Source organism: Triturus cristatus, chromosome 1_2 (genome assembly GCF_964204655.1).
Source record: "Triturus cristatus chromosome 1_2, aTriCri1.1, whole genome shotgun sequence".
Lineage (NCBI taxonomy): Eukaryota > Metazoa > Chordata > Amphibia > Caudata > Salamandridae > Triturus > Triturus cristatus.
This window is the reverse complement of record NC_140580.1, coordinates 295,985,808-296,001,661: the sequence shown is the minus strand read 5'-3', so window position 1 is coordinate 296,001,661 and position 15,854 is coordinate 295,985,808. Positions and strand designations below refer to the sequence as shown.

The window sequence follows — 15,854 nt, the reverse complement described above, 5'->3', positions numbered from 1 at the left end:
TGCACCTTTCCGCAACAGCGGGGTGAGGGGTTGTATTATGCAGGAAAAGCCTTGTATGAAGCGCCGATAAAAATTCGCAAAGCCAAGAAAGCTCTGCAACGCCTTCACATTGGAGGGGGATTTCCACTGGACTATGGCTCGGGTCTTCTCGTCATCCATGCACACTCCGCCGTGGCCTATGACGTAACCCAGGAATTCCACCTCTGTGATGTGGAATATGCATTTTTCCAATTTTGCATAGAGAGCGAACCTCTGCAGGCGCTCCAACACATCCGAGACATGTTGAACGTGATCCTCCATCGAGGCAGAGTATACCAGGATATCGTCTATATACACTATGCAAGACACGTCCAAGAGCCCCCTCAAGACCTCGTCCATACAAAACTGGAATGCGGCGGGGCGTTGCAGAGTCCAAAGGGCATCACCCTGTATTCATACAGCCCAAACTTCGTTCGGAAAGCGGTTTTCCAGTCATCTCCCCGCCGCACTCTTACCAGGTGATATGCGCCCCAGAGGTCTAGTTTGGTAAAGACCTTGGCCGTCTTCAGTTGGTCCAGGAGAACAGGGATCAAGGGTAGAGGGTACCTGTTCTTCACGGTAACCCTGTTAATGGCCCGGTAGTCTATGCAAGCCCTCAATCCTCCCTCCTTCTTCGGTATAAAAAAGATCGGCGATGAAGCAGGAGAGGACGAGGAGCGTATAAACCCAGAAGACAGCATGTCCGCTAAGTATTGCTGCAGGTATGATGTTTCAGCCTCCGTGAGTACATACACCCGACTGCAGGGGATGCTGGCACCAGCTTCTAGTTCGATGACACAATCGTGATCCCTGTGTGGGGGCAACCGTCCTGCCTCTTGTTTATCAAACACGGCTATGTACTGTTCAAACACCGCTAGCAGTGCCGATAGGCAGCACATTGCTTGATCGGTGCACGCACTTGCGAGCATCCCTGCAGGACTTGCCTCGGGCTGGGGACTCCTCTCAGTGTTCTTGGTACAGTGCTCCCGACAAAAGGGAGAGGTTAGAGACACAGTACGAGCGGCCCATCGTACCAGGGGATTGTGTAGCGTTAACCAAGGCATTCCCAATATGAGCTTAAACTGCGGAGTGTCGATTAAATCGAATTGTATTTCTTCGAAGTGGTTCTCTCTGATCTGCATCCTAATCGGCTGGGTGTGAAGATGCACTAGGCAGGAAGTTAGAGCAGTGCCATCTACGGCTTTCACCTTTTCGGGTGCTTCCTTTTGTTCACAAGGTATGTGGAGTTCTCGGGCGTACTGTTGGTCAATGAAGTTGCCCGTTGCCCCAGAGTCTAACAAGGCATGTACCACCACCATCACCTCAGAGGGACAGGGCAACGAATGTTCATATGAGCGACTGAAGACTGGAGAGTGTTGGCTACTGCTGGTGAGACCTCAGTTGCTGTAGGCATCAAACAAGGGGTCTCCTTGTTTGAGAGCGTCAGTTTCCCTGATGCTCCGCGGCATAGTCCACAACTGAAAGGGTCCTGGTTCCTGGTCCCCCTGGACTGGCCGTTTTCAGTCTGCTTTTGCATTCCTTGATGAAGTGCCCAGGTTTACCGCAGTACAAACACAGCTTTTGGCTTCTCCGCTTTTCTCGTTCGGCTTGACTGAGGGGACCTCTGATCTGCATAGGCTCGGTCCCCTCGCCCGTAGTGGTGCGATCGTCGGGAGCTACACGAAGCCGCGAAGGGAGGAACTTCAGGTCTGCTCGTTGTTTGTCCCACTTTTGCTCTTGGAGACGGTGGTCGAGCTAGACTGCCAGATCGATTAGCTCATCACAGGTGGCCGGTAGCTGTACCACCTGAGCGAGGACGTCCTTTAGCTCCCCTCTCAACCCCTGGTAGAACAGCGATGTCCTCTTTTCCACTGGCCAATCGGTCTCCACCACTAGCCTGTTGAAGGTAGTTATGTAAGTGAGCAGGTCCTGCGAGCCTTGCTTGAGGGAAAGGAGTTCTTTGTCCAGAGACAATTGATGTGCCTTTCGATCTAATAACCTGCGCATCTCCATGCAGAAGTTCGGGAAATGGTACAATACCGGGTCGTCTCGTTCTATCAGGGGGTAAGACCAGCTAGCGGCGTTGCCACCTAAATAGGACAGAACAAAGGCTGTTTTCGCTTGATCCGTAGGAAACACTGTGGGCTTGCACAGAGAGTGCAATCTGCATTGTCCCATGAAGATGCCAAATTTCTTTGGATCCCCAAAAGGCAGTTGCAGGGGTTGTATGACATGTACAAGAGAAGGACCGGGCTGAGGAGTTGTGGAAAAGGAGGTATGCGGGAAGACCCCTGTGCCTTGTCCCCCTAGCGAAGCCTGAGCTCCCCAGTCAGTAGTGAGCGTGTGCTGCGTGGGAGTGGGTGGAAGGGTCGATCCCTTTATATAGGAACCCCCTGTAGCTCCGGTCCCCTTTTGACGGGATAAGCCTGCCACCTCCCGTCGCATGGAGCCCATCTCCTGTTTAAGCACCGCATTCTCTTCCCTAAAGGAGTCCACTTCCCCCCGCAAGGCGGTCAAAGTCTCTAATATCGTAGAGAGGGTGGTAGCCGCATCCATCGCTCAGGCTGTACGTATCCGTGGGCTTGCCAACCTGTCAGGTACAGGGATGAGGAACACTAACCTCGTAAGCCGGATACAGCGGGAGCGATGCCGGTTGCTCGGTCACCCTCCCCCCCTAGGTGGAATCGCTTGCGAGCCTCCAAACAAAGACGCTCAGGGAAAAGGGATCAAAAGAACTCAGAGGAAGGAGGTATAGGCGGAACCCTCGAATGATCGCGTCTAAAGTTGAACCTCACTCCAGCAGCGCATCCCTCATAGACCCTGGAAGAGAAGAGCAGAGCAATGTAGGAAAGGTACTTGATGCTAGCCCAGGAAACAGAAGAGGAGGCACAATGTCACAAACAACAGCAAAACTCACATGAACCCATAGGTGCAGTCCAGCCAGTGAGTAGATCCAAGGAACGTCGAATATGGCTTCCCCTTTCTTCTTTGGAAGTCCAGTCGTCGAGGATTCCCCTGCAGGAAGCCACCTCAGGAGATTCCTGGAACAACAGTCGCCTTTTCCAGGTCTAGGTCAACGTCGCTCTCCGAGCCTTTCAAACTGCTCCAAGCGCGTAGGTGACCTGGTCTTGATGCGCTCTCCGAGCCTTTCAAACGGCTCCAAGTGGTCTCGGCAGCAGAAGCCTCTAGCTCTGAGAGGGTCCGTCCATGGAACCCCAGAAGGCCCCTATCACGGGGTACACAGGAAAGGAAGAAGACCCAGTCGGTCAAATAGAAGAAACAAGTGCGTCCTGGTCCGCACTGCTAAACCCCCGGGTTGCTGGGCGGCGTCCTTCAGGGAGTCCCTGCCCTGCAGCCCGTGAAGGTTAAACCAGAAACTATATAAAAGAAATAAGGATTCCCCTCTGTCAGGGCGCTGTGAGGCTTTCCCCTCTGGTGTAGCTGACGGCGTTGCTCCTTGGAGGAGCGAGGAGTCACCAGGGGCTGGGCACCGCGCTTCAGGCGTCACGGTCGGGTGCAAAGTCCACAGTGCACCTAGCGCCTCTCAACCCCACGGCCAAATGAGAGAGGCGAGTAGCGCTGCGGTGAGAGTGAGGCGCAAACGGACGGCGTTCTCCTCGTAGTCCGTGATAGTTCTCAGTTGGCAAGCACCTGGATACTGGAAGGCGGGGTTATGTAGGTCTCGCTCTCGCGTCTTCTCCCAGGTGTTATGGGAGATATAGTCCAAGTTCTATACGATTGCATTGGGGAGCGCGCACACAGACTGACCAGCGTGCGGTCCTCTGCTGGCGCGCCGGAACGTGACAGTATCCCAATTTTAATAATCAACCTCAAACACTTAGGAAGAGCTGGGACTATTGTTGTTTCAGGATTGTGCTGAAGACACTGGATTAACCAACTACTTTACTTTCACTGGCATTTCGTTTCAAGTGTGATCTTTTTCTAGTTCTCTTGGTGCAGTATCAATAGAGACCCAGTTATCCGTTTATACACTAATACATTAAAACCAGAAGCTGGTTACATAGCAGCAAATTGACAGAGGATTGCTTGGATGTCTTCGTCTGCCTTTGCTCTCTCATCGATACACAGATCTACACTTGATCTACACACCACACTTTCTTCAATTCCACAAACGGTTATATTGCTGAAGGCACCGAGTTATCAAAAACATCTTCATAGTCCTCTCTCCTTAATCTAACAGTGAAACGGGAGGAGATGGAGCAAGTGATGGAAGCCACGCCCTTTTGTGAAGCCAACAAAGACATACTATACCCAGGAGTCAGGATAACGTCATGAATCATAGATCTCTTTAGGGCTAATTTCCCACCCCTCCTCCGCCATCTTAAAGAGGACCTCCGTAGGTGGGTACCAATGTATATTTCCTAGATGGGACGCATTCAAGTAATTAAAACGAATGTGTTACCCAGATTGTGGTACCTCTTCCAGGGCTTACCAATCGAACTAGATAGGGATTTTTTTCTCCCAGCACGAAAAACCCTAGTTGCGAACTTTATTTGACAAGGAAAAGGAGCCCGATCCCCTACAGACAATTACGACTCTCGAAAAACGAAGGGGGGCTGGCACTCCCAGTCTTTAATCTCTAGTACCAAGCCTCTCAACTGAGAGTCATCACAGAATGGTCCGCGAGGGAGTCCAATAAACATTGGCTCAATATGGACCGAACAATACCAGGCAGATATATACAGGACTTACTCTGGAAGCCTAAGAGAGATAGACCACCCAATGTATACCTCAGCACACCCACCAGAGCTACACTACGGGTATGGGATAGAATCCCCACACAATCGGACTCGGTGACCTTTCCCTCCCCATATGCCCCAAGCCACTTCAATCCAGCATTCCCACCGGCCCTACAGACAGGCCGGTTTGATGCATGGTGTCAGGGAGTTTGTCTCACAATCTCCGACCTCTTCCTTAACTGGGAGCTCAAAACATTTCAGAACTGTCAGAGAGACGTTCTCCTTTCGGCAACGGAACACTACCATTACACCCAACTCCAAGACTGGGCACTCCAACCGGAAATACAAGAGGCCTCCACTAGAAGCTTACGGCCCATAGAACATTTAGTTCGAAAGCGGAGAAGCTCAAAGGGTTGCATCTCTTTTCTGTATTCTCTCTCCTGCTCACTTCTACCACACTCACGCACTCGTGTTACAAAGCCTACTGGGAGAAGGTCATAGAAACCCCAATCACAGACAAGCAGTGGGGGGGGATTCTGGAAGGATATATCACAGTCTAACCACTCTATGGGGATCAGGGAAGCGCATTACAAGATAGCTTATGACTGGTACTGGGACGATATTCCCGGAAACCTCATTTTGTGCTGGCGGGGCTGTGGACTGTAAGGAGATTTCAGAAACATTTGGTGGGATTGTACGGGATATGCCCGTTCTGGGAGGAAATACTGTCCCAGATTAAAGACATACTGAGTTATTTGTTACTGGATACAATAGGGATCACACTACTGGGACTCAGGGATGACTTTCTTAAATACCAAACTACTGGAGATCGATCTATCCTGTGGCTCTGTCTTGGGCCGGCGAAAATGGCAATAGCGCAGGCTTGGAAAAAGAAAGAGGCCCCATCATTACTTCAATGGTACGCTTGATTGTGGCTGGCACTCACAATGGCGAGAATGGCAAGCATTTTTATAGACAACTATACGGGTTTCGAATATACTTGGGGGCTACCTCTCCAGACGACTGCCTCTCACGGCATGCCCCAATCGCACAAGAGCGCTTCACCTCTTCCAATACCGAGAGCCTCCTCATTGAATCATTCTAAACCTCGTGAAGCTGGTAGTATTCCCACCACACAACCTGGCCTCGGCTCCCATATCGCTCTACACTAACTCGATATGTATAGCTTGATCATCCCATGCGCCAACTGATTAGGACTTTGTTTGATAGTTCTTTTTTTTTATGGGGGAGGGGGAAAGGTGGGGGGTGTTAGGGAAACTAGAAGCTACACAGATGTATTGACCACAGATGCCACATTGTGAGATATAGGAATACCCACCGAAACTTGTAGAGACTCTATCTGGAAATAGCTGTGTGTACCATTTGATGGGGGCAATATATGTCTACGCTGTGACGAAATACCTATGGAAACCAATAAAAACAAGTTTGACAAAAACATCTTCATCACTCTATTGGCATAATTTAGGAAGAGGGCTAGAGAACCTTCTACCATCAAAATACTCTCAAAGGGCTCTATCCATCCAGATTTTGGCATTGGTTATGGTTACGGATTTAAAAAATAGTTATTTCCATTCATATTTACTCCTTAGCTACTTGGCTGGCAATGTATCCTACCAAACCTTAGAATATAAACCCCACCGTGATTCAAAAAATGAAAGAACATACATTTAACGGGAATTCTACTTTAAAACACACTGAATAGTTACACTCACCAATTCCTCAACGAGTCTGGTATCCAGCACCTCTTTCCCTTTCAGTATTCACCGCAGGTGTTTGTGTCCCTCACTCTGGATCTGAAAGCCAAACTCTCATTTGTACCTCTTCCAATCCCCCCCCTCCTACAGATGAGCAAAGAGGGTTGATGGATTTCACAACATCTAATGTAAATGATTGCCTGTATCTCATTCCATATTAGTCTGCTCCTCTGACATCCTTCTCTTCATCTTAATGATGCACGTTCCTCCGCCAACTAAGCTCTTTGCTTCAGCATCTCATTCGGAACAACATTTACAACCTTTACTTTGATCAAATATATTCCATTCCACCTCATACAACCCATATAAAATCCTTAAACTGCAAAACCGTAAGTATTGAAGTACTGAATTCCTTCAATGCACATTCCTCCGAATTATTACTCATTACAAGTTCTGTATTTAAAGAAAATTAATTTGACATGTCTAGTTAGTCAGTCACTAGTTCTTTAATTCGCTATACTTAAATAGCATTACAAAAAATTAAATACAGTATATTAAAAGGCACAGTATGTAAAAAAAGACATCATTAAATTTAAAATACATTACAATATTGCATTCATAAAATTTGCACTTAAAATAAGGGTGAGAAAACAGGTAATATATAGTTGCAAAATCAGTAATATTAAATTAATGGGATTCATCCCCTCTATCTTTTTAGCTTTCCTACTTTCCAGCCTTTCGGTTGCAGTCTCTTGCTTTTTAAAGCGGACCATGAAAATGTGGCTAAACAGGAACATATAAAATGGACATGTCTAGGCATTGTTCCCTTCAATTTAATCGCTCCATCTTGTGTGTGTTTTGCAGTCATGAAAATGACAAGAATGAACGTCTGTCCATGGTTCCAACATGTCTGCATATTTGCTCAGCACTAGTCTCATACATTTTCTATAGGTGTCTCTTCATAACAGTTGTGCTGTGCCACAGACAGCTTCTCTTTGGGTCCACATGGGATTCATTCAAGATTGCATCTCAATATGTTTCCTCATATTGTGTCTTTCTGTGCATAGTACAGAGTATTCACTGGGGTCTGCGACCCTTATATTCACAGCTGTATTCACACTTAAATTTCAGATATGTGTTAACCATTGGACAAAGGTTTTTATAAAAACCTAAAACGCTATACTTAATTCACTTGTGGTCCAAAGAACAAGATCATACAATGATAAATAAAAATGGTCAGCAAACAACCATATTTCCCGAAAGATTAGAAAGCATTTAAAATTAATCGAAAAATCAGCTTCTTGTGTTCAGCTGTAAATAATTCAAAGGTTTAGAGACAGAATTACAGTTAATGGTGAGAAATTTACGAACACTTTGCAATGGGTTTAGATCACAAAACAGACTTCAACCTGGCGCAAATTGTTGTGGGGGAATTTACTTTTCAAAACAAATCCTGATTTGCATTGGAAAGTTGCTAGAAAGAATGTGTCTGCTTTGCATCAATGCGGCGTTCAATGGGTGGCACATGCGCATTCCCATGCAACCCATAAGTTTTGACTCCAGGATCTATCTCCTAAATGTAGACAGGACTTTGAGACAGAAATCTATGCCTCCTCTCATCAAAGTTTTCAAACTTTGCTGGTGTTCTGCACTTTACAGAAAGCATACACAGTGGGGAAGGTATCAAACTGTGTCAAAGCACAGGTTTTGTATTGAAAGGATACCCTTCAAGTAGAATATAAGTGCTTGATATCACACACACACCGTTGCACTAGTGTGCAAGGGTGTGTGTGTTGGGCTCAGGCACTCAAAAAGAGTGGACACAGTGCAAGGGCTCGACCCCAGACAAACTGAGGGGGTAAGTCCACCATAGTCTACCACACTGATGAGCAAGCGGCACTCATCTCCAATAAGAGGGGACGACGAACTTTCCACAGCTGTCTCCACACCCACCCAATACCCTGCGATTTATGACCGGGGCAATCCTAACCAAGGCCACATTCCAAATTGGGTACTTGGGTTCTGAGCGATCACATATCCCTGACTATGTAGCCTGACGAAGAAACCTTGCATAATACTTCACATAAAATGCCTGCTCTCCCGATTACACAGAAAGAGAGAACCAAACATGAAAAGAGACAGGGTTGGGCATGGCTATATCGGCACGTGACCCTAGGAGGACCCGAGGCGCACTTTTAATCCAAAAGGGGTACTTGGATAAGGAAATCAGATAGGGCTCAACTATAAATAAAGGGTTTCTTTTACACACAGTAATAGATAGAAGCACGTATAATGTAAGGAACTCTCCACCAGGTGCAAGACAACCTATCTGATTAGCCTCTCTCTCGGTTCAGGCTCACCTCACACCAGCACAGTCACAGCAAGCCATCTCGCTTCAGACTAACTAGGCTGGGCAGGACACGCATGGAAAACCCCAGAAGAACAGATACAACAGATTGTTAAACACGGAGTCATCCGATAACCTGAGGTCAAATTAAATCACCCCAGCGCACTCAGCACAGCAGACGAAATCCAAGTTAATGTAATCCCACTCAACACCTCAAAATGGAGTCAAGCCTTTGGCGTTTTAAAGTACTTGGCGAGGGCAAGTATCACGATGAAGACCAAGAAACTATACCAAAGTACATCATTTTGGTTCTGCCAACGAGATGCCTGACGAGTTGTAATCTCTCCTCAGCACATTCAAGCATTAAAAAAGATAAATGCAGATCATAAAACGAAACCGAAACAAAAGTAAAGTAATTTATAGAAAGCAGCCAGGAAGAGCTCTGAATCAGAGGAAACTGTCAAATATGACTTATGTGTAATAAGATATTTGTTTTTATAGTCAGAGCAAGTGAAAAAGGTATAATATTTTTTTTAATATCGAAGGCATAGCATGTACGCCTTTTTCTGGCCATATTTTCTTAGGGGAGGAGGAACAAAAAGGCAAAGCTAGTCAGGTAACCAAACAAACTGCAGCCCCAGTAAGGCGAAAACTTCCTTTATTTGTTTCGGTGCCTCGTGATCCGAACCTCTCCCATGGTTCTTTCTTCAGATAATGATGACGTCGCTTCTTTCCTTCAGATTTCTATGACATATGCGACATGATGGACTGCCAGGGAGCTTGCTTGGACGCCACGGACTGCACGTGCGGGGCGGGCACGTTGCTGGGCCCAGATGGCCAAACCTGCCTTGGTAAGTAGGGAAAGCAGTGAGCTGGGAAGGATTCCTTTCCATCACGTAAAAGGGTAATTACATTTCTGCAACTTTTAACTTTTCACTGCTGAACTTGATTGTCATTTATGTACTTCATGCAAATCGAACAACTGATAACCAATAAGCTTCTGGCTTTATACAAAATATTGCTGGGTGCAATCTTTCTATGATACAATACAAATGCATATTTACATTATTTGACTAAGAACAATTTTCCTTTTGTGCAGAGTTAAGTTTACACCTGTAGCTTGGTCCCGGAATGTTTTTAACGTCAATAGTTAGGATCTACGTAGCATAACATGACATGAGGAAAATGCTGCCCACTCTGGCAAACAATTATCACCAAATCTAGTGGGCTCTGTATAATTAACCATATTCTAAACAAGCACTGGCAAGGCCAGAAAGTCTGCTCATGTCAAACCTGCAATGTTATTTTATTTGTATTTTTACAAGGATATGCAATGTACATTAAAAGTGCAAAAGTAGTGAAAAGTGAAAGCCCTGCCAGTTAAAGGTAGTATGCATATGTTTGTTTAACAAAAGTAAAAGTTGAAGGTTCACAAAATAAATTAATTAAATCAAAGCAAAGACACGCCTACTAGCCCAGGCACCGAAGTGGGCTAGTTTCTAAGTAGATGTGCAAGAGCACAATGCAGCCACTCACAGTGAGGAGAGTCAGTGGGTGAAGCGGGCTCACTCAGAGCCCCACGCCGTGGGCTTTGGTTCGAGGAAGCGAAATGTGAATAAACCGACTAATGAATGAAGAGTGCTAACTGAAAGATCCTCTGTGTATTTATTTATGTGTGCATTTGTATAGTGATTTTTTTTAATCATGAGCCTCACAAGAAAGCTAAAGCTGTCTGTAGTCCAGCTCTAAAAAGTTATTACCCAAATGATCCATTCCCAACCAGTAATGCTACATGATGCGCATAAGACCTAGTCCCATGACCGGTACCAACAGTAACCCAGGGAAGCTCAATGGTTTAATACAAGTACCAATACAGAATAAATAATATGCCATCGAAAACATCATGTGACACATTGTGCAGACACTCTTGAGAAGGTAACACTTGAGCCAAGGGAGTTACCTCGTGCCTGCCTTCACGGAACAAGGAATCGCTCTAAAAGAGACTAGATCCTCGTTTCACCACAGAGAAAGTAACATGTGAATGTTTCAGATGCCGCAAGCCAAGCTTTCGATTAACTCAATACCCAGCCTGGTCACCAGTGGTCAACTTCTGTCTGACCAAATAACAGATATGTGGCACTGCCCTTAAGCAACAAAAAATCAATTATAAACCTGTGACTCTTTGAGCTGCCGCCCCTGACACATAAATGAAAGCCCTTCGGCAGTTTTTATTAAAGACCTATCATATGCCCCTCATTGGGTACCAAATTCAAACAGTAGTTGCCCTGGCTGAAACGTCTTTTGCTCCTACAAACAAATTACCGACTAGAATTTACCGCTGTAGTGAAGGCACATTTGGATCAATGCAACCAAGTGTGCGCATGTCTCCTCCAAAGAACGCTCTGGAGTTTATGACAAAACAAGACAGCAGCAGCACAGGAAGCCCTCTTGATCCCCACCTCTGGAAACCAGAGAAACGCAAGAAGACCTATGTTCTGAGATAATTTGCTGGGTTTGTGGACTCTATCCAGAAATTGGTGACCGAGGGGCATATTAACAAGGTGGCGCTATAAAATTATAGAAAAATTATAGAAAAGCGGCGATAATTTTATCGCCTTATCAGCAAAGACACGCTATTGCGTGTTTTGCTGACTTAGCGCCCGTTTCCAGCACGCCTAACTTTGCATCGCTAATGAGATGCAAAGTAGGCGTGGCTGTGAGACCAACCAGGGAAAATATCGTGAAGGCAGCTTCGCGATAGTAACAAGGAACGGTAGCGATTATTTAAATCACGTCAAGTATGCCTTAACGCAGGAATTTAATGTCTGTTAAATTCCTGACTAAGGCATACTTAACATGGGGGGTGGATTCTGTGGCTAAGACCACAGGCCCTATCATCTAGGATATCGCCGTTTTCTACCATGGAAAACGACGATATCCACACTATCTCTGGAATTTTTATCACCTCAGCGATGCGCGTTGTTGATAACGCGCTAACCGGGCGATAAATTCCAGAGGTAGCCGGCGATAAATATGCAAGCGCTAAGCGCGCTTTGCGATATTTATCGCCGGCCCTTGTTAATATGCCCCCATGTTCTTCTGACCTATCACGAGTTTCTCCTGTGTTGTAGAATGTGTTTGATAGATTTATTTTCTAGAACCAGAAAAGAGCGCTGCCGGGCCCTGTCTTTTTGGTAGCAGGTGTAGGAAAGTAGGATCGGCTTCTTATGGTTACCCCCAGTTTTTTGCTGAATGTGATACTGTTTTTGACTAGTCTGACTGGGGTCCTGCTAATCAGGGCCCCAGTCTATCTGCTTTCTCCCAAAACTGTTATATGTATTTTGGTACACTCCAGATTGGATACTGGGATACCCTTGTCAGTCCCTAGTATATGGTAGCCATGTACCCAGGGCATAGGTACCCCAGAGGCCTCCCATGGGCTGAAGCATGATGATAGATGAGGTAAAGATGTACTAAGAGAGAGGTGGAGGGGTGAGTTCAAATAGAGGAGGTGCAGAGAGGAGGGAGAGAAGATAAGGATAGAGAGCAGAGGTAGAGACGGAGAAAGAGAGATAGAAAAGAGTAAGATAGTATTGGAGGTGAGTTAGAGGTAAAAGAGGCAGAAAGAGAGAAAGCAGAAGTAGATAAGTGAGTTAGTGAACAAATAGTAAGGTGAATTGAAAAATATATATATCACTAAAAGAAACCAAAGGTTAAAGTGACGTTATAGTTAGATGGAAATTTCAGTGACAATGTAACAATTTAAACTAAAAAAAAAACAGAAATTCAACAATTATAGTTATCTCCAGTAACTATAACTCATGCCTTAAGGTAACTATAACTCACGCCCCTGCCATGCACAGTCTTGTCATCAATGATGTCATTTCAGATGTAAAGTCCAGGATGCTTTTTTATGGTCCCGGGAAAACCTGGCTTGGCAGTTCGGGCTGGACTGTTCCCACGATGAACAGGGTCATGATTGATATGCATATGGCTGGGTCTGAACTGGGCTGGCAAAGTGAGCAAAAGAACGATGATGGATTAAACCCAGATCTAATAGTGACTGGGGTGAGTGTCTGAGAAGTTTCAGTGCTCAGTCCATCATTTTATTGTGTTTGGTTTGTTCAACCTAATTTGTCCGGGTATGCCTGGATGTGGTTCCCTTGCTCACTTTGCCACTGGATTCAAGCTAGCCTGGCTGATGAGGGATGTTGCCCTGAAACTGGTCCCAGGATGCTTGTTTCTGGTCCAGTGAAGACCTGGCTTGGCAGCTCGGGCTGGACAGTTCCCATAAGGAACAGGGTCAAGACTCATTTGCATATGGCTGGGTCTGAACTGGCGAAGTGAGCAAAAGAATGATGATGGATTCAACCCAGATCTAATAGTGACTGGGGGTAAGTGTCTAAAACGTTTCAGTATTACATCCATCATCTTATTGTGTTTGCTTTGTGCGCCCTAATTTGGCAGGCTATACCCAGACGTGGGTGCCTTGCTCACTTTGCCACTGGATGCAAGCAAGCTTGAATGATGAGGGGTTTTACCCCGAAACTAGTCCCAGGATGCTTGTTTCTGGTCCTGGGAAGACCTGGCTTGGTAGTTCGGGCGGGACTGTTCCCATGAGGCACAGGGTCAGACTGATATGCATATGGCTGGGTCTAAACTGCGGTGGCGAATTGAGCAAAAGAACGATGACGGACTCAACACAGATCTATTGTGTTCGCGCCATTTCAGATGATGCAGTGATATTGCCAATTATGTTATATAAGGTGTCATGAATTTAAAATGTTGCATTGTCACTGAAATTGTCACTTAAGTATAACATCACTTTAACCTTTGTTTTTTTCAGTGAATGTTTTTATTGTAATGTAATATTTTATTACCCCCCCACCGTGCATGGCCTTCCTTCGGCTGTGTGTGTGTCATGCCTCGCGATTCAGCCCCTACAGGTGGCAAGTATATAAGGGGCAAAGAGCGTGTACACGCCGCTTCGCGTTCTTGCATTGAGCCACATTTCCGTCACAAGTGCTGTTGCCTGACTTCCTGTGGTGTTAGTTCCGGTTTCCTGTTTTGAGTCGGGGACGTTCCTCGGCGCCGGTGGTTGTAGCGTGTGGATCCTGTTGTTACGGAGAGTGGAAGGTGTCCTCTCTCTCTAGGATATTCGCGAGGGTTTCTCCTGGTTGTGGCATCTTCATCCAAGTAAGGTCTGCTGGGTGTTTGGAGGTCCAGGGGTTTCCTGTCTCGCATCTCTTCGTGCTGAGAGGTAGTCCTTCTTTGACGGAGCGCTTTCTCCATTCCCAGCGCTGCCTGGCGTGGTGTCTTCTGTCTATCGCCTCGCTGATCCATGTGTTATACCTGAATATTATTAAGTATAGTTTTGCCTGCTGTTAAGGTACTCCAAGTTTGGATTAGTTGGAGTCTTTTCCTTTGTCCGGTTGTCACACCCCCAGTATCCTTTCCTCCCGTCACCATTATATCCATCCCCTTCATCATCCTGAGCAGCTATCAGGAATCCGGTGGTGATATATTGCGAGGACCATTGAGCAGGGGGGTTAGGTTTCCCGCTCTTCTAAATATTAAGCCAGGTACTTGATCTTCCCCACCTTACTCAGGTATTAAAGGAATACTCTACCTTCCCAGGAGTATAATCTTGGTATACTTATTCCCTGCAGCTGCACACTAAGGAACTACTACTTAGAACACACCTGCTGGTTCATACAGACTTATACTTAGCAGCAGACGATATACCGGTAGGTGTTGGGGACATACAGAAGTGAGGGACACAGGGAGGGCGATACAGAGGTATACCACTAACCCCCTTTATATTACAGCTGGGAGACCTACTTGTTTGCCTTGTGGAGATCTCTTACGCTCCTGTTGTTACTCCTGACGACATCACCTATCAAGACCTACCGGATCCCCCCACCTATCCTTGTTTTGTTTCCCTGTTTTCCCCAGTGGGTTCTCCGCACTCTAGAGTTTGATAGAGTCGGGGAAACACGGGGGACGGCTGTGGACTCATCTTCACGACTCCAGACGCTCCTGCAGAACATCCGCGATCCTTACAGTGTGGCTGGGTGTTGGCCGCAGGACCTGGCCTGCGAACAGCCAACCCTTTGCCATGCACAGCCTTCTGCAACATCAAAATATAAAAAGTGAGCCTGTTGGCTTTCTCAAGGAGTGCACATATCAATATATATAAAGAAGATCTGTCATATTTCTCTAAAATTCACCAATATTTTTTATTAAATGTATTTCAATAATTCACACAATGCGATTCTTCTTAATATTGATTACTACAAAAATGTTTACTAAAGTTTTAATGCAAAACATGTCTGTGACTCTTTCTTGTTACATAGCTTTTATTATTACATTTTGTGGGTGTAAACCGTCCAAATAAATAGAGCCAGTTTAAATTAAAAAAAGAAAAAAAAAACATGTCTTTGATTCTTTCTTTTAATATTTTTTAGCCCACAACATGCAATCATAAATGCAACCATAAACCCCCACTCCCCAAGCCTTTTCAGGCCCCCCATCCCCCTGGACGTATATTTTTTAGTAAGGGGAGGGTGGTGCGCTGCTCCACCCCCTATCAGGGACCTCATCCCCAGGGCCTTTTTTTAAAATAAGGGGAGGGGGCACTTCACCCCTTCCTGTGTCAGCATTTGATCTAGGGACCTACTTTCTGGGACCTTTTTTTATTAAATTTAGGGGAAGGGGAGCATTGCCCCCTCCTCCCCGGGCCCCTAGAGGCAGGGTCAGAAGCCAGCTAGTGTACCGTTTTTTTCAGCTGTGGATAGAGTATCTCCACGTGCCTCTGCTGAATTTGCAGATGGTGCAAACTCAAAGGCTGTTACAGCTTTAGGTGAGAGTTAGTCTGAGCCTCAAAGTCAGGCCCATTCATTGTCATTTTCAGAATGACAATGAGCAGGCCAGAGCAGGGACAGCATGTGGTGTCCCTGAGAGGAGATTCTTTTGATCAGCAAAATCAACAAGACTTTGTGTGGGAAGGAGCCTTTTCTCCCCTACAGCAGGCCACACCGACCTGACAGAGAAGCTATAGGTGCCTAATGCCAG

The 15,854-nt window shown here is 46.0% G+C and overlaps 1 protein-coding gene across 1 annotated transcript in view; it reads left to right on the top strand.

Moving 5' to 3' along the window:
- Positions 1-15,854, top strand: part of OIT3 (oncoprotein induced transcript 3) — a 471,035-nt gene that overhangs the window by 120,285 nt on the left and 334,896 nt on the right. Inside the window, exon 3 of the mRNA XM_085603821.1 lies at positions 9,521-9,631. Within this exon, the coding sequence (XP_085459947.1) occupies positions 9,521-9,631 (111 nt within the window). The remainder of the gene's footprint in view (positions 1-9,520; positions 9,632-15,854) is intronic.